General features: G+C 46.7%; 1 protein-coding gene across 1 annotated transcript in view; it reads right to left on the reverse strand.

Moving 5' to 3' along the window:
* The window catches only part of NFE2L3 (NFE2 like bZIP transcription factor 3), a 33,184-nt gene extending 25,514 nt beyond the window's left edge, over positions 1 to 7,670 (reverse strand). The window contains exon 1 of the mRNA XM_032759005.2: positions 6,800 to 7,670. Coding sequence (XP_032614896.1) covers positions 6,800 to 7,369 — 570 coding nt within the window. The 5' untranslated portion in view covers positions 7,370 to 7,670. The remainder of the gene's footprint in view (positions 1 to 6,799) is intronic.
* Between the last annotated feature and the right edge of the window lie 11,846 nt (positions 7,671 to 19,516).

Here is a 19,516-nt window from a genome sequence, read left to right on the forward strand (position 1 = left end):
GTAAGTGCTCAACAGACAGACACTGGCTGAACTGACCTCTGCTCCTAACCCTGTCCCTGGGTGCTATTTCAGGTGAAAGCCAAGACCCAGTCTCCACACTCCAGCCACTGCAGTTCAAAGGAGAGGACACCAAGTCCTATAGAAGAAATGTTACAGAGTGCAATAGGGCTCAAAGGGAAGAACAGGAAATGTTTTATGGATAAGGTGATGGTCGAGCTGCGTTTGAGAATTTAACCATAAAAGACTTGAGAGGAATGAAAGGAAGGCATTCCGGGCACAGGTAAGAACAGAGTAAAGGGCAGGAGATCATGGGGTTGCTTGGGGAAAGGGATGGAGAAAGTTTTCTCCTGGAAAGAAGGCTACATGGAGAGGCCCAGCAAGAGCAGCTGGGGGCTGGGTCACATAAGCCACAAGGGCAGCCCTGAATGACAAAATACTGAATAAGCAGGCAATGGCGAGCTAGAGGAGGCATCCCACAAAAAGCAGAGAGATGAACCAAGGTGTGCTTTGGAAACCTGCACTTGACAACACAATGGATGGGAGTAAATTGGGGAAGAAGTGGTACAAGCCCCACCTGAATTATTAATACTGTATCAACCCTGCTCAACTTGCACTATCTCATTCAATCCTCACCACCACTTCCTAAGGTGCTCTTACTATTCCATTTTACAGATAAGGGAACCAAGGCTCAGAGCACTTAAGAAGTGTGCCCCAGATCACACAGCCAGTGTGGCACTGGTATCTTCCCCAGCTGGTCTGACTCCAGGGCCAGCACACAAGACCCCTAGACCAGCCTGCCTCAAGTCAGGGCTTGGGTCCTGCATGCTAATTTCCCACTGTCTGGGTTGAGAGGTAGGGGTCATGCAAAGAAGGAGAATGATACAAGAGACTTGGCAAAGATGATTTCTCCGTAACCTACTAATGGAGGGGAAATACTGACTGGAAAAAGATGGTTTGAGCCAAGCTTCCCCAGGGTTGCACATCAAGCCAGCAAAACCCCAGATTTTCTCAGGAGCACACACCAAGTCCTATGCAAATGATCCTCCATATAGACCAGCTGCTTTCAGAAACAGCTCAGTTAGCTTTTAATCCTAAGCAAGCTGAACACCCTAAGAATTGACAGAAGGAAGATGGTGATTGTTATAGATTGAACTGTATCCCCAAAATTCATGTTGAACTCCCAACCCCCATACTTTGGAAACTGGGTCCATTGCAGATGTAACTAGGTAAGTTAAGATAGGAAGGAAGGTAGACCCTTATCCAATGACTGACTGATGTCCTTATAAAAAGGGAAATTTGGTCAGCCTGGGCAACATAGCAAAACCCTCGTCTCTACAAAATTAAAAAATTAGCTGGGCGTTGGCCGGGCGCAGTGGCTCACGCTTGTAATCCCAGCACTTTGGGAGGCCGAGGTGGGCGGATCACGAGGTCAGGAGATCGAGACCACGGTGAAACCCCGTCTCTACTAAAAAATAACAAAAAAATTAGCCGGGCGTGGTGGCGGGCGCCTGTAGTCCCAGCTACTCGGAGAGGCTGAGGCAGGAGAATGGCGTGAACCCGGGAGGCGGAGCTTGCAGTGAGCCGAGATTGCGCCACTGCACTCCAGCCTGGGCGACAGAGCAAGACTCCGTCTCAAAAAAAAAAAAAAAAAAAAAAAAAATTAGCTGGGCGTGGTGGCAGGCATCTGTAATCCCAGCTACTTGGGAGGCTGAGGCAGGAGAATCGCTTGATCCTGGGAGGCAGAGGTTGCAGTGAGCCGAGATTGCGCCATTGAATTCCAGCCTGGGAGACAGAGCATGATTCCATCTAAAAAATAAAAAACAAAACAAAACAAAAAAACCCCAACAACAAAAAAGGGAAATTTGGATACAGACATGCACGTAGGGAGAATGCCATGTGAAGATGAAGGCAGAGCTCAGGTGATGGAGAAGAAACCAAGGAATGCCAAAGATTGCCAGCAAACCACCAAAAGGCAGGAGAGAGCTGTAGAAAACTTTCTCTGTCACAGCCTGCAGAAGGGCCAATCTGCTGACACCTTGATCTTGGACTTCTTGCCTCCAGAACTGTTAGAGAATAAATTTCTGTTTAAGCCACCCAGTCTGTGGTATTTGTTATGGCAGCCCTAGCAAACTCATACAGTAACTTATGACATCCTTTCCCATACAAAGACAATAGTGCACCTTTACAACTTCCTTTAGTAAACAAAATGAAAATCCCACTGTGAACGCTTGCCATAAACGCAATGTATGTAATTATTACAAGACTATTTCCGTAACATAGCTGTGAGTTAAAAATGGGCAAATGTCTGAAATTTCATCTCTTGTCCATTGCCCAGGAGTTAGGGACTATTTTTTATTCTGAAATGAAAAACAATTTTTACTTTAACAATCAAGGACCTTCTTTCTCTTTCCTTTACTCTTAGAATTAAATATTGAGGCCGGGTGCAGTGGCTCATGCCTGTACTTGAGCCCAGGAGTTTGAGACCAGCCTGGGCAACATAGAAAGACCTTATTTCTACTAAAAAAAAAAAAAAAAATTAGCCAGAAGCAGTGGTGCACATCTGTAGTCCCAGCTACTTGGGAGGCTGAGGTGGGAGAATCGTTTGAGCCCAGGACGTTGAGGCAGCAGTGAGCTGTGATGGTACTACTATACTCCAGCCTGGGAGGCAAAGTGACCCTGTCTCAAAAAAAAAATTAAATATTGACTGGATCAGATTCTCTCTGTGCCCTGAAGAAACCAGCCCAACAGTTTCTTTTCTTTTTTTTTCTTTTGAGATGGAGTCTCGCTTTGTCACCCAGGCTGGAGTGCGGTAGAGCGATCTCGGCTCACTGCAACCTCCGCCTCCCAGGTTCAAGCTAGTCTCTTGCCTCAGGCTCCCGAGTAGCTGGGACTACAGGCACGTGCCACCATGCCCGGCTAATTTTTAGTATTTTTAGTAGAGACGCGGTTTCACTGTGTTAGCTAGGATGGTCTCGATGTCCTGACCTCGTAATCCTCCTGCCTCGGCCTCCCAAAGTGTTGGATTACAGGCGTGAGCCACCACACCCAGCCCAGCCCAACAGTTTCTTCAAACTGTTAATCAAGAGGTCTTACCAGACCCCTCACCCAGCAGAGGGTCTCTGTACCAGGATAGGAAACCACATCAAAATGATCACAAGCCCTCTCAGTTTCAAAGTGGCAACAGCTCTCTGAAATACTGAAGCTGGCTGTAGGCAGCTGTTCCATACGTTTACCCATTCAATTCTACAAAAACTGTTCATTTCTTTGTTTAACCTGTGTGTTATTTGGAAGAATGCATGCTTCATCTGTTGTGAATGACTGTGGTTATGAAGGGAAGCATGTCAGCCCTGGGGAATTCCAGAGTCAGTTTTCAGATAATGATAAGCCCCAGTAAGAAGTTGAAACCAAAACAGTACTCCTTTTGATACTTGGAAAATCCCCTACTCCAAAATGTTTTTGCATATGTACATAAATTATGGAAAATTATACTATAAAACTCCTGCAACTCAAATGTAAGCCACTGGAATTATCTATTTTTTAAAATTAAAAATTACGTTCCCATGGGACAAAGCACTTCATCTCTTTGAAGTTAACAGTAGCTAACATTTACTAAGCACTTAAGTGACAGGCAAGTTCTAAGCCCTTTACATGGAATGAACTTTTTAATTCTCACATCAACCCTCTGAGGTAAGCACCCTTCTGATTCCCATTGTGCAGGGGGAGAGAATGAAGCACAGAAAGGATAAGCAACTTGTCCAAGGTCACAGACGTGGTAGAGCTGGGATTCAAAACCGGGCAGTCTGGGTCTAGCATACCCCACTTCTTTAATAACCAACCAAACTAGATATGCAGACATAAAAGCCAAAAGGAATCCAGTGAGTGGGGACAGGTGAAGGAGGGTGGGTTAAGGACGGAGGGCAGAAGAGAGCAGCTACAATCCAGGCACCATGCTGCCCTTCCCATGGGCTTTTCCCACTTAATCAGCACACCTCCCTCTGGAGTACACATTCCTCTCCCACTTGACATGAGACACTGAGGCTTGGAGTGATTCAAGCAGCTTATGGGAGGGCATACTAGCAGGTGATACTCCCAAACCCAGGTCTAGCTGACTGCAAAGACCAGTGTTGTTTTTCCAGCCCATTTTCTCCCCAAAGTCATGGTTCCAAATTGCAACCTCTTCATTATGAATGGCACAATCTAGCACTGGAGAGTGATTAGCCTGGGCAGTGGGAGGCTGAGTCACCCCATCCCAGATGCACTGAGATGTCCCAGATGTCCCAAGAGCCTGAGTACAGTGTAGGTACTTAATTAATGTGCCAGTTTGAGAGTCAAGAGACTCAGGCTCTGGTCCCTGTTTTTGCACTGACATGTGGCTTTAGCCAAATCCCTAACCTGGGCTTCTAGTTTTCTTCTTCTTCTTCTTTTTTTTCTTTTTGAGACAGAGTCTCACTCCGTCACCCAGGCTGGAGTTCAGTGGCACAATCTCGGCTCACTGCAACCTCCATCTCCCAGATTCAAGTGATTCTCGTGCCTCAGCCTCCCGAGTAGCTGGGACTACAGGCACGTGCAATCACGCCCACCTAATTTTTTTATTTTTAGTAAAGATGGGGTTTCACCATGTTGCCCAGTCTGGTCTCGAACTCCTGACCTCAAGTGATCTGCCCGCCTCAGCCTCCCAAAGTGCTGGGATAACAGGTGTGAGCCACCGCACTCAGCCCTATTTTTCTTAAGTACAAATTGTATATAAGGGTGCCTGGCCAGTGCACCACACAAGGTTGATGTAAAAGGCAACAAAAGTGAACTGGCCGTGACAACTGTAAGGCTGATTTTTGCCAGACTGAATGTAACCAGGTCATCCCAGCAGTGAACATGGTGCACACATGCCAGCCCAGCCAGGAAGGCACTGCCAGGAGAATGGTTCTTGGGGAACTTCACTCTCTCCCCTAGGAAAGCTGGATTCAGAGCCTCCACAGCGGTTTGGCTGGCCCAGGCTCAATAGCTGACTCCAAGGCAGGCCTGCCAGTCTAGGCCACCCACAGTGGCTCATGCCTGTAAACCCAGCACTTTGGGAGGCTGAGATGGGATGGGTACTTGAGCCAAGGAGTTCGAGACCAGCCTAGGCAACATGGCGAGACCTGTCTCTACAAAAAATCAGCCAGTATGGTGGTGCACGCCAGTTATCCTAGCTACTTGGGAGATTGAAGTGGAAAGATTGCTGGAGCCGGGGAGGTTGAGGCTGCAGTGAGTCGTCATTGCACCTTTGCACTCCAGCCTGGGCGACAGAGCAAGACCCTGTCTTTAAAACAAAACAAACAAAAAAACAGCCAAGGGAAGGCCACTTTGTCTCCCAGGTGATGCCGGGAGGTAAGTTTCTGAGGACTGAACAGCTTCCTCTCTCCTCCCTCCAGGTCCCTGTGCACTTTGCACACAGGTTGGCATTCAGGTGTGGGTGGCAGAGTGCCATCTGGTACAGCATCCAGCACTAGGTTTCAACTCTGTGTTACAGAACCAGGAATGGTGGTAGTGCAGCAAGTACTCACTTATTAGAGGGCAGAGCATTTAGGTGAGACAGACCCCATGGGGCCCAGATTGGATGAGTGAGCGGGGAAGAACCTCCCACAGTATATCCTGAACACAGAAGGATCCCTCCAAGACTCTCACTGGCCCCCACCCCAGTGGTTCCGGTCCCCAGGAAGAGGAAGGGCTCAGATCAGCATAACAGTGAATCACCGAGCACTTCCACACAATGATCCCTCCAGGAGGGTGGAGAAGCTTGTCTGGCAACTGCCTACACAAACGGCAATTCTGAAGAGCAACAAACAAACCAGTTTAGCCCCAATTCCCATTTTGCATAAGAATGCGCCCCACAAAAACAACACCTGAAGAACACTAGTTGATCACCACTGGTTGATCGATACCAGTTGCAAACACTAAAGTTTGAGCCGAGACAGAATTTTAAAAGTCCCCTGGAAGGAACTTTGGGTAAAGTGGTTTTGTGGAAACTGGTGTTAAAGTGTCGTTGGACTGAACTCAAACGTTCCATGGGGAGCACCAGATACTTCAAGCAACAGATCTTGGTAAACTTGGTTTCAGAAAGAAGTTAAGCCAGAGAAGGGTTTGGGCCCATAAACCAAAGGGAACTTGTTAGTCACTAAGTGACTGTCAAGGTACCTGTTTTCTTTATGCTAATAAGAGGTTACACAAATTCCAGGAAGGAGGATTGCTAGGTGCAGGGGATGGTTAGGTCACAGGGGGACCGCCTGCCAGCTGGCCTCTGAATAGACCCTGACCATGGCTCCTTAATCCAGGGAAGCAGCAAAAACGAACAGGAATTGGGTTGAAATCAGGGCGAAGGCCCTTGCGTTAGGCCGGGAGAGTCGTTCTTAAAAACGTGCATCCTCCCAGAGGTCACAGCCTCCTTCACATAGTCCAGGTCGGGCACGGGTCCCAGAGAACGACATCCCAGTGTACATGAGGTACTGAGCGAAGACAGTGGGCATTGCTTCTCCCCTCCCCATCCCCGAACTACTCTTGCCAGCCATCAAAGACAAGGAAAGGTGTTCTCTACAACCAAACGGATGATTTCGTCCAATTCTTCTTTAAACACCTAAAAACCACAGCGACAGCACTAGTAGCCCTTTATTCGGAATCAGAGCAGCATCATCTGCGAACCTGCAAAGCCCAGGGGCTAAGGGTGCCAGGACACAGCGAGAGTGGCCCCTGCCCAGATCCTACACAAGCCTCGGGGCTCCGGGCGGCGTAGACGCCGCACTTCACTCGCTTGCCGCTCTGCACCTACCTCGCTCGCACATCCGGCAGCGCCCGGCACCTGAGCCGTCGGTTCCGCGGGTGCCTTCTCCTCTTCCCCGGCGTCCAAGGGGCCACTCCGAGCCGCTCGGGGGTCCCCGCCACCCCCCTGCACAGCCTGGCTGCCGCCGTCCACGCTGGCGCCGGCTCCTCCGGTGGAAGAGGCGGCGGCGGCGCCGAGCAGCCCGTGGGCCTCGTCCGCGCTCCCGGCAGCCACGCTGTGCACCAGCCACGCATCCACCCTGGTGCGAGGGATGAAGGGGACCCCGAGCGCGCACACCTTCCGGAGCAGCTGGCCCTCGGGCGGCGCGGCAGGGTCCAGCTCCCGGCCCTTGGGGTGCAACTGGCCCGCGCGCCCCCACCCTCCCGAGGCCGAGAAGGGGCTGAGCGCGTAGGCGGAGCTGGCCGGGCTGCCCAGGAACAGCAGCTCGTCCTGGAGCAGGGTGGGCGGCGGCAGCAGCAGGTAAAGATCTAGGTCTACGCGGAGCCCCGCCAAGCTCAGCAGGAGGGTGAGGTGCAGGAGGCCGCCGCCGGCCGACCACCACCGCTTCAGGTGCTTCATCGTAGCCGCGCGCCCGGGAACGCCCCTGCCGGCGCCCGCGGGTCCCGGCGCCCCAGCCGCCGGGGTGACACGTGCGGACCCCGCGCGCCGCCCGCACCTGCCTGGAACCCAGAGAAGCGAAACAATGGACCGGGGCGCGCGGCGGCCGTCGCGGGTTCCCGGGACCGGGCACAAAGGCGTTCCCTCGGCAGCCGGCACCGTGCCTGGCACCGCCGGGGATCGGGAGAAGCGAAGGAGGAGCCACCTGCGCGCCGAGCCCGTTCGCCCGGCCGCCTGCAGCCAGGCGCTGTGGCCAAGCTCCGCCCCGGGCCGCGGGCGCAGCCGACGGGAACACGCCCCCTGCCGCCCCGGGCCCGCGCCCGTGGGAGGGGCCGCGCGGGGCGGGGCTCCTCGAGCTCAAAGCCTCTTTATGTCCGGGGAACGCAAGGCTTTCTGGGAGCAGAAGTTGTTCTGGGCACCAAGTGGCCCCTTGCCACCCTGTGGCCGTGAGCTGGGTCATCCTCGCTGAAAGCCAAGGGCGGGAGTTGGGGTGGAGGGCTAGGTGGTGGGTAGCTGGGTGGGAAGGGACAGGATGTGTACACTGGGCGGAGAGTGACTGGGCAGCTGCGAGGTGCCTGGCAGCTTGCAAAGGGCTTCCACCCCAACGTGAGGACACTTGGCGGGCAGAGTGGGCAAGAGTAACCTCTCTGTCTCAGTTCCGCTATCTGTAAAATGGGGATGATAGCGCCTGTCAAACAGGGATGTGTTGAGGTCAGATGAAATATTTTGTGTAAAGTTCGGAGTTTCACATGTAAATTCCACCGTTGCCATTGGGATCAGTCATCCCACCACTCTGCACACCCCAGTCCCAGCCTCACAGACCCCTCTCTCTTCTCTGGGCGTGCTCTGCATAGTGCTAGACCTCCTCTCTTGGTATCCTTTGCTCCGTATCCATTGTTTCCTTGAGGGTTGACAGCACCAGCTCCACAGTTACCTGAGTGAGTTCAGGTTCCCCCTCCACTTGAGGGGCGACCTTGGACAAATCTCTCCTTTTCTCTGGGCCTCAGTTTTCTCACTGTAAAATGAGACTAATAATAGCACCTCCCCAGCAGACCTTTTGTGAGCCCCAAATGAGATAATGCATGTAAACCACCGACCACAGCGCTGCATAGGTAGGAAGTGCTCCCTGCTACCCGTTGTTTGTATTACTCACCCTGAAGGCTTAGCTCCAAAGCTACATCCTCTGAATTTTCACCAGTTGGCATTAATCTCTCCCCCATCTGTTCCACCGTGCTTTCTCCGTTTGCCAACATTGTAACAGTTGGCCCATTCAACTCTGTGTTGTAGATGAGAATCGGTCTGATTTGCCCATTGTAAATTCTTGAGGACAAGGAACCTGTTTGGTTCACCTTTGTCCATGCACACTACCCAGCACTGGGCCTTGCAAGGGTAGGTTTTACTAACCTTAGCTCCCTTCCTTGGAAGAAAAGGGGACAGGAGGGGATGCCCAACTGAGAATGGGCAGTTGTGTAAAAAGTTGAGCAAGACTTGTTTTAAAAGGCTCCTCCCTCCACCTGGCTTTCTCATCTCTCTCCTGGGCTAGTGTCGTAAGAAGAGAAAAGAATGGGGACCAGGGGAGCAGAAACAGACTTCTTAAAGTTGCTTCCTCTGTGTTAAGCCTTGGAGGATGGGTTGGGGTGACAAAGAGGATGAAGAAAGGTGATTTCCAGGTTATCAATGAGACCCCGTTCACAGCATTTAGTCTCTGAACAGCGGGTTTAGAGTCTCAGCTTAGTAAATGCTGCCTTCAGCTTTTTACTGAGAACCTACTAACTGCCTGAGGCTGTGCTGGAGGCATGAAGGATATGAAATGGAGTACTTTCCTTCCGTAAGTTTATGGTTTTACTAGGGAGATGAGATAAAAATTTGTGAGACACTAGGAAACAAGAGAAATAATGTACTCAATTGCCAAAATACTTACATGTAAATTACTTCAAAGTTTATATAGGGAGCTCTAAAACTATTGAGAGTAGAGGCGGTGCCTTCTTCAAGGTGGTGCCCTCTAGAATCTTACACACAGTTGATGCTCAAAAAAAATATTTATTAGTTGAATTGAGGAGGTCACACTTGAGATGTATTTTGAGAAATCTGAATAGACTAGGAACAGGAAGCGCATTCAAACTTCTAACATTTGTTGGGAAGTGGGCTGACCCCTCACCATTTTACAATGTGAATTGATAATCATAGTGTTAAATATCTTTCAGACTACACACTTCAAAAGCATGGCTTAACTCTGGCTCTTGACTGGTGGGAACAAGGGTACCTAGAACACCTTGCAGTAAAGTGTTAACCAGGAGACAATCCTACATACCCTTGACTTTACCCACAATAAAAAGTCCCATTTTTAGGAGCATGGAGAGAATGGAATGAAATTAGAAGGAAAAACTTCTCTTTAGGTTTATTTCTAGAATCCTCCATCTAGGAACAGCCAAGTGAAAAGTCCAAACCATTGTCTTGTAAAAGCCTTGAAAAGTCATCTGCATTCATAAAATCCTGAAATCAGTGCTACTCAAAGGTTGACCTTAAACTGATGCTCGTATGTAAACTATTTGCTTCTGATCCAAATGAGATAAGTAATAGAATTGAGAATTTAAAGAAAAAAAATTTTTTGTGTGTGGAGATGGAGTCTTGCTGTGTTGCCCAGGCCTGTCTTGAACTCCTGGGCTCAAGCGATCCTCCTGCCTCAGCCTCCCTAAGTGCTGCAATTACAGGTGTGAGCCACCATGCTTGGCCTAAAGACATTTTTATAGCAATTTGACATCATTACAACATCAACAGATGAGCGGAGGTTTTGGGTTTTTTAAATGCCTGTGTAATTTCATTTTTCTAGAAATGAATTTCTATTTTATTTGACAAAAGTGCTGACTTGCAACAAATTGAAAAATTTTTTTTAAAGTTGATTCTTCACCAGGGTTAGTTTGAGAAGCACTGCCTTAAATGGCATCCTGGTAGGGTAGGAAACTCCTAAGATAATGTCCAGTGATTATTCCCTTCCCTCGAGTGTGGGCTAGACCTGGTGATGTGCTTCTAATAAACAAAATATGGCAAAAATGGTGGGCTTTCATTTCTGAGTTTAGATTACAAAAAGATGGAGTGGCTTTTATCTTGCTTACCCTCTCTCCCACTTTCTCCGTCTTAGAGCCCTCACTCTGGGGGAAAGAAGCTACCATGGTTGTTTTTTTTTTTTTTTTTTTTTTTGAGATGAGGTTTTGCTCTTGTTGCCCAGGCTGGAGTGCAATGGCGCGATCTCAGCTGACTGCAGCCTCTGCCTCCCAGGTTCAAGCAATTCTCCTGCCTCAGCCTCCTGAGTAGATGGGATTACAGGCGCCCACCAACACGCCCAGCTAATGTTTTGTATTTTTAGTAGAGATGGAGTTTCACCATGTTGGCCAAGCTGGTCTCGAACTCTTGACCTCAGGTGATCCACCCACCTTGGCCTCCCAAAGTCCTGGGATTGCAGGCATGAGCCACCATGCCCAGCAGGGAAGCTACCATGTTTTAAGGAGTCCTATGTAGAGGCTCATGTGGCAAGGCCAATATCCACTGAGAGAGAAGCTGAGGCCTGCCAACAGCCACTTGAGTGGACTTAGAAGCTGATCCTTCTCCAGTTGAGGCTTGAAGTGACTAAGTTGGCTTGTAGCCCATGCCAACTCCTTGACTGTAGCTTTCTGAAAGGCCTCGAGCAAGAGAACTACACTGCACATGGATTCCTGACCCAGAAATAAATCTAAGATACTAAATGTTGTTTGAAGTCAATACATTTTTGAGTAATTTGCTACATAGTCATAGATAACTTGTATACCTTGTGTAAGAGGTGGACATCGCCGGGTGCAGTGGCTCATGCCTGTAATCCTAGCACTTTGGGAGGCTGAGGCAGGTGGATTGCCTGAGCTCAGGAGTTCGAGACTAGCCTGGGCAACACGGTGAAACCCCGTCTCTACTAAAATACAAAAAATTAGCCAGGCGTGGTGGCATGTGCCTGTAGTCGCAGCTACTCGGGAGGCTGAGGCAGGAGAATTGCTTGAACCCGGGAGGTGGAGGTTGCAGTAAGCCAAGATTGCACCACTGCACTCCAGCCTGGGTGACAGAGCGAGACTCCGTCTCCAAAAATAAAAAAGAGGTGGACCTCCAGTCTTGAGTCCAGGAGTTCAAGACCAGCCTGGGCAACATAGTGAGATCCTGTTTCTATTTAAAAAAGAAAAAGAGGTAGACATCAGTCAAGTAGAAGGAAAAGCTGAAAATGTAACTGCAGTTGTGCCATACAATTAATGATATAGTCAATGAATAATTTATAACTAGGAAGTAACTTTACGGTAGTACATTCTAGTCCCTAGACGTATTTAAAGGACTTAACCCTTTAAACGTAAAATTATAACTTGCCATGAAAGATAGTAACCACTAAAATATGGCCACCCTTACCTGGTATGAGATGAATACAACATGGCAATTTCTTGTAGACGTCTAAATAGAAAAATCTTTTTTCCTCCTCTCTATACTCTCACACAACACTTCTGACAACCAATGTGTGGGTTTTTGATACCAAACAATTCTTTGATTCCAATTCTCTGGGGTCATCAACAGGGTGTCCTCCAACTCAATTCAATTCTGACACTATCTGCCTGGGGTTAGCATCAGACCTCACTTCAGATGCCAATCTCATCTGTGCCTTCTGAACTTCTGACTGACAGGCTATACACTGGGAGTTCCCACAACCCCCTTCTCAGGTTCGATAATTTGCTAGCATGGCTCACAACACTCAGAAACATTTACTCATGTTACAGGTTTGTTATAAAAGATACAATACATGGAAGAGACACATAGGGCAAGGTATGGGGAAGGGGCACGGAGCTTCCATAACTTCTCCAGGTGCACCACTCTCCCAGCATCTCTATGAGTGCATCAACCAGATGGTCTCCAAATCCTGTCCTTTTATTTGTCTATTTATTTATTTATTTATTTTTTATGAAGTCTTCATTATGTAGGCATGATTTTTTTTTTTTAAACAGAGTCTTGCTCTATTGTCCAGGCTGGAGTGCAGTGGTGCAATCTTGGCTCACTGTAACCTCCACCTCCTGGGTTCAAGTGATTCTCTCATGCCTCAGCCTCCCCTAGTAGCTGGAACTACAGGCATGTACCACCATGCCAGGCTAATTTTTTTGTGTGTGTGTATTTTTAGTAGAGATAGGGTTTTGCCACATTGGCAAGGCTGGTCTCGAACTCCTGGCCTCAAGTGATTTGCTTGTCTTGGCCTTCAAAAGTGCTGGGATTAGAGGTGTGAGCCACCACACCAGTCTTGTAGGCATGATTGATTAACTCATTAGCCTTTGGGGACTGAACTCAACCTCTAGCCCCTTTCCTCTCCCACTCTTATCACATTGTAAGTTATAAGGGTTTTAGGCGCTCTGGCCAGAAGCCAGAGACAAAGACCAAAGACCTATGTATATATGGTTGGTTTGGAGTTTTTCTTTTTTCTTTTCTTTTCTTTTTTTTTTTATTGAGACAGTTTCTCTCTGTCACTCAGGCTGGAGTGCAGTGGTGCAGTCTTGACTCACTGCACCCCCTGCTTCCCGGGCTGAAGAGACCCTCCCAAAGAGATCCTCCCACCTCAGTCTCCTGAGTAGCTGGGACCACACGAGGCTAATTTTTGTAGTTTTTGTGGAGACAGGGTCTCTCTGCATTGCCAAGATTGGTCTTGAACTCCTGGACTCAAGCGATCCACCCACCTCAGCCTCCCAAAGTGCAGGGATTATGGGCTTGAGCCATGGCACCCAGCCAAAGATGTATTTCTCATTATATCACAAGATCACAGCATCTATCCAAAATCAGCAAGAAAGAAAACAGGTCAAAACCTTGACATCCTTCTTTTAGAAATTGTCTGTTAATATTAGCCACAGGAAATTTAAATTTGTGGTAGAAATTCCATGATTAAGCAAAATAGCCTGTTAAAGTCCAAGACATAAATTAAGATATACATTGTATCATCTAGGAGGGAGAATTAAGTATAGCTAATTTTAAAACAGGCATAATCACTAGAATTAAAATTCTTGGGACATTTTGCCAAAGGTTTTTGCAAGAGAATAGCTTTATGAATGAACTGATTTGCTATGTAATACCAATCTTGGTGATGAAGAATCAACTGATACTTAATGTAGAGGATGAGTTTATGCTTTTTTCTGGTTAGTTTATAATCTTCCGAAAGTTTGACTTTAAAGTTGCTTTGGACATTATGATGACGATGATCACTAAGTGCTTGCACATAGTATTCACAATAGCAGCTACAACGTACTGAACCCTGCTCTGCGCTGGCCCCTTTTTGTGCATTTATTCCTTACAGCGTCTTTGTGAAGTAGGGTAGCCAGGGGCAAGGACTTCATGTCTAAAACACCAAAAGCAATGGCAACAAAAGCAAAAATCGACAAATGGGATCTCATTAAACTAAAGAGCTTCTGCACAGCAAAAGAAACTATCATCAGAGTGAACAGGCAACCTACAGAATGGGAGAAAATTTTTGCAACCTACTCATCTGACAAAGGGCTAATATCCAGAATCTACAATGAACTCAAACAAATTTACAAGAAAAAAACAAACAACCCCATCAAAAAGTGGGCAAAGGACATGAACAGACACTTCTCAAAAGAAGACATTTATGCAGCCAAAAAACACATGAAGAAATGCTCATCATCACTGGCCATCAGAGAAATGCAAATCAAAACCACAGTGAGATACCATCTCACACCAGTTAGAATGGCCATCATTAAAAAATCAGGAAACAATAGGTGCTGGAGAGGATGTGGAGAAATAGGAACACTTTTACACTGTTGGTGGGACTGTAAACTAGTTCAACCATTGTGGAAGTCAGTGTGGCGATTCCTCAGGGATCTTGAACTAGAAATACCATTTGACCCAGCCATCCCATTACTGGGTATATACCCAAAGGACTATAAATCATGCTGCTATAAAGACACATGCACATGTTTATTGCGGCACTATTCACAATAGCAAAGAGTTGGAACCAACCCAAATGTCCAACAACGATAGACTGGATTAAGAAAATGTGGCACATATACACCATGGAATACTATGCAGCCATAAAAAATGATGAGTTCGTGTCCTTTGTAGGGACATGGATGAAACTGGAAAACATCATTCTCAGTAAACTATCGCAAGGACAAAAAACCAAACACCGCATGTTCTCACTCATAGGTGGGAATTGAACAATGAGAACTCATGGACACAGGAAGGGGAACATCACACTCCGGGGACTGTTGTGGGGTGGGGGGAGGGGGGAGGGACAGCATTAGGAGATACACCTAATGCTAAATGACGAGTTAATGGGTGCAGGAAATCAACATGGCACATGGATACATATGTAACAAACCTGCACATTGTGCACATGTACCCTAAAACCCTAAAGTACAATTAAAAAAATAAAAATAAAAAAATAAAAATAAAAATAAAAAAAAGAAAGTGGGCTTGGGGGGAGATGAGAATAGCTACTGGGTACAAAAATAATAGTTAGAAAAAATTAATAAGACAGTATTTGATAGCACCACGTGGTAACTACAGTTAATAATAATTGAATTGTATATTTTTAAATAACTAAAAGAGTACAATTGAATTGTTTTTAACAAAAAGGATATATGCTTGAGGGAATGGATACCCCATTTTTCATGATGTGATTATTACCCATTGCATGCCTATATCAAAATATGTCATGTACCCTGTAAATATATACACCTACTATGTACCCAAAACAATTAAAAATGGAAAGTTCAAAAAAAAAATAAAATAAAATAAAATAAAATAAAAATCTAAAAAAAAAAAAAAAACCAAATATCATAACAAAAGATGCTTTTATCACTTTATTTATTTATTTATTTATTTTTTATTTTTATTTTTTGAGACAGAGTCTCGCTCTGTCACCCAGGCTGGAGTGCAGTGGCACGATCTCAGCTCACTGCAACCTCTGCCTCCTGGGTTCAAGCGATTCTTCTGCGTCAGCCTCCTGAGTAGCTGAGACTACAGGCGCCTGCCACCACGCCTGGCTAATTTTTGTATTTTTAGTAGAGACAGAGTTTCACCATATTGACCAGGCTGGTTTCAAACTCCTGACCTCCTGATCCACCCACCTCAGCCTCCCAAAGTGCTGGGATTACAGGCATGAACCACCGCGCCTGGCCACTTTTATCACTCTTATCACTTAGGAAGTTACAAGGGTTTTGGAGCTCTGGCCAGAGTTCCTAAAATTATCTCCATTTCATATAGTCTAGATGAGGACACTGAGGCTCAGGGACACACCACCCTCTGCCTAAGGAAATGCCCTCAATAAACGGCAGAGTCAGAATTGAAATTCACAATCTGTCAACTTTCTGCTGCCGTCCGCCACTCCTCTGCACTGTTTTGCTTGTTTATTCATGACTCAGCCTCCTCCTTTTGCAAGAGGGAATGCCCTTCTTCAACTAAGCATTCTTTCCACAGCTTTGGAAAGTGTAAAATCTGCCAAAATCTCTTCTCTGCAAAGTGTCAGAAGAAATGAAGTATTGGATTTTGCCCCTTCATATGATGCCTTTCTTGATCTTTTACACAAAAACAACTAACTATTTAAAGCACTTTATCTTGTTGCTTGGCTCTTTGGTGATTCCTGCATGCTTTTGATTCCTATTGATTCATGCCAGCCTTGTTTACTCTCAAAGACATATTTTAAGCATCCATTGGTGACAGTCCCTGGGATACAAAGACTGTCAAGGCAAGAGCTTGTGGTCTTATTAGGGAAGCAGGATGTGTACAGGGTGAAATGCATGCCACTGATTGAAGAGTCTGGGACTCCTCATATGAGAAACATTTAGGACCAGGCTTGTCCCAGGGAAATCACAAGCTGAGTAGGCTTGCTGACTCCCACCTAGTCTCTTTGGTGTGAACTGGAGTTCTTACACTCAGGTTAAGGTTCCAGGATTTGCGATTGCACTCTCTCTCTCTCTCTTCTCTCTCTCTGTGTGTGTGTGTGTGTGTGTGTGTGTGTGTGTGTGTGCAGAGGATGGAAAGGGAATTAAGAAAAGGGGTCTAGGGGACCTCAGAGTCAGGCTGATCAGTGGGGGTTACAGCATACATCATTTGGAAGCAAAGGGGAACTACCATTGGCAACTTTTGTCCTGTCCATCAGATCCAAAGTGCTGGATCTGGTTCTGTTTAACAACCCATACAAGTGTAGTGCACTAATCAGAATGGGATAGCCACTATAACAATCCCCAAATCTCAGTGCTTTAGCCCAACAGGGTCTGGCTCTGTCACCCAGGCTGGAATGCAGTGGCACAATCTTGGCTCATTCTAACCTCTGCCTTGCGGGCTCGAGCCATGCCCCCCCACCTTAGCCCCCCGAGAAGCTGGGACTATAGGTGCACACCACCGCACCCAGCTAATTTTTGTTTTCAATAGAGACAAGGTCTTGCTGTGTTGCCCTGGCTGGTCTTGAATTCCTGGGCTCAAGTGATCCTCCAGCCTTGGCCTCCCAAAAGTGCTGGGATTACAAGCTCACATGAGCCACTGCACCTGGCCTCTTGCTTATTTTATGGCTCAGAAAAAGGGTGTAAGATAAAGGGAGACCGTATCCTTTAAAGTCGTTTGAGGACAGAGCCTCTTTTTTTATTGTGGCTCTGGGCTCCTCTGGATCCTCAGAGTCCTGTCCATTCAGCCAGTGGATGAAGCGAGTGAAAATCAAGCACGCGATGTTTGTATGGGCCAGGCTGGGAAGTGGTGTCCATGACTTCCGCTTCATACTTCATTGGCCAGAACCAGGCCACAGGGCCACACCTAAGTGGTGAGGTGTTACAGTAGGTAGCTAGTCAGACATGAACAGGGCAGGAGAGGGCTTCCCTTTCCCCACGAGGAATGTCAGGTGACCATCAGGTGATGGTTAACTGTCTCTCTAAAATAATAATTGGTCACAGCCGACACCAGGGAAAGGCCATCTCCCAACAGACAGGAAAACCTGAAACTAGTGATCAGCAGCTTCCCAATACGATCTCAGGAGTCGAGTGAGTGGGCTCACGCATGCACATTGAGAGGCAAAATGGCAGCATTTAATTGCTATATGATCTTCCTCTAGGAAGGCCTCAAGTGAGCATGCATACAACTTCAGTAAACACACTGCTCCCGCAGCCCCTCCCAAGCGCTGGCAGACCACTGCACATGCTGACAGCCCACCTCAAGGGAATAATCAAGGGAGAAGTACCAGCAAGACCAACACAAAAAACTTGAAGTCAAAGGTCAAACCATGCACTTGATCTCTCAAGTTGTCTGCTTGGCCCTCTTCCAAGTATACTTTATGTCCTTGCATTCCTGCCCCAAAACTTTTTAATAAACTTTCATTCCTTCTCTAAAACTTGCCTCAGTCTCTCACTCTGTCTTACTCCCCCTTGTTTGCATTCTTTCTTCTGAGGAGGCAAGAATTGAGGTTGCTGCAGACCCTTATGGATTCACTCATGGATGGCTATCTTTGCCACATGTGGCAAGTTACTGTCCTTGGGTTTTATTCTGTATTCCATTCATTTGAAAACCACTTATTCAACACCTACTGGGTATCTTGCTCTTTTTTGACTAAACATATTCTTTTAGCCACTCATAGTGAATTAATACACTAACACAAACCTCAATGACTTGTTCATGGTAGAGCAGCACTTTGCCCTGACAGCCTAGGTGTTTAGGAAATGCTGCCTGGTGAGAATGGTCAAAGTGGGGCATATCGTGGAAAGAGCTTGGGATTTAGGTCTCATCATAGTTTGGCACAAGCAAGTCATTTTAGAAGGAACACCTACTACATCTCTGGACCTCAGAGCCACTCACCTTCACAGTGAGGACTTGAACTGGACAGATTTCTAAGTTCCCTTTGCACCTTGAGTGTCTCTGAAAGCCCTGGTAACAAGTGAAGAATTATGCTAGATAATGACCAAACTCTGGTGTTCTTGCTTAACTCTGTGGCTTTCAGCCCTAAAAGCACTACCAAATAGATTTGGAAAAGAAAGCAGAAGATATTTCACTGTACTCTTGATTAAATCTCCATCTGGAGGAAGAATCTGAAAGGTCTCTCTCTGGCTTTGGGATGCATCTTACTCTTTTTGTCAGTACATGTATCTGCTGGATGACATTGTGAACGTGTGACACTCATATTGATCTGCATTCCCTAATTGCACACTACTTGATGGTAGGAAAGCTGCACATAAGTAAGTTGGACTGTGGGCAAAGTCACTGATTATTGACAAAGTAGAAAACCCAAGCACGCTTAACTGAAAATTAACACAAGCACAGTTGGCAGAGGGCCTAATTATTGCTCCTTTGCTAGAAAAAAACTTTAGTTTTGAGGCCAGTGACCCTGATCAGTATTTAATAAAGTTGATAGGTTTTTATATTTGAACTGACCATTAGTTTAGCACCTGAATTCTCTCAATTGTTTAATCATCTCCCTTAAGCACATTTATATTTTTGGTAGCAGCTGTAATACTCTCTTTAGTAATTCACATCATTAAACAATTCCTTTTCAACTGTTTCTTTGTCCTTGCTGGCTTTATCTAATTCCTAGTTTTGTGATCAGCTCTGTGGACTCTCTATCTGATCTTAACCAGGCGGCAGCCTTCTGATTGTCAGAAGGCAGGAACAGAACAGAAGGTGAGACTCCCCAGCCATCTAGGCCCACTTCTGAGCCCCCTCAACCTCTGCCTGCCTTCTATCTGCTTTCTAAAAAGGTCAATGCTAGTTATAATTTAAGTTTGCTGAACAAATGTGTCTATGCTATTGTAGTGGGTTGAATATACCTCCCATCCTCAAATTCACATTCACCTCAACCTCAAAATATGACCTTATTTGGAAATAGGGTCTTTGCAGACATAACCCTAAGGTAAGGATGGAGATAAAATCATACTGGATTAGTATGGGTCACAAATCTAATGAGAGTGCCTTATAAGAGACAGAAAACTCACACAAAGACACAGAGAAGCAGGTGATATGAAGACAGAGGCAGAGATTGGAGTGATGCTGTCCCAAGCCAAGGAATGCCAGGAGCCACCAGACGCTGGAAGAGGCAAGCAAGGATCCTCCCTTAGAGCCTTCAGAGGGAGG

The sequence above is a fragment of the Hylobates moloch genome, unplaced genomic scaffold (genome assembly GCF_009828535.3).
Source record: "Hylobates moloch isolate HMO894 unplaced genomic scaffold, HMol_V3 SCAFFOLD_1, whole genome shotgun sequence".
In the NCBI taxonomy this organism is placed as follows: Eukaryota; Metazoa; Chordata; class Mammalia; order Primates; family Hylobatidae; genus Hylobates; species Hylobates moloch.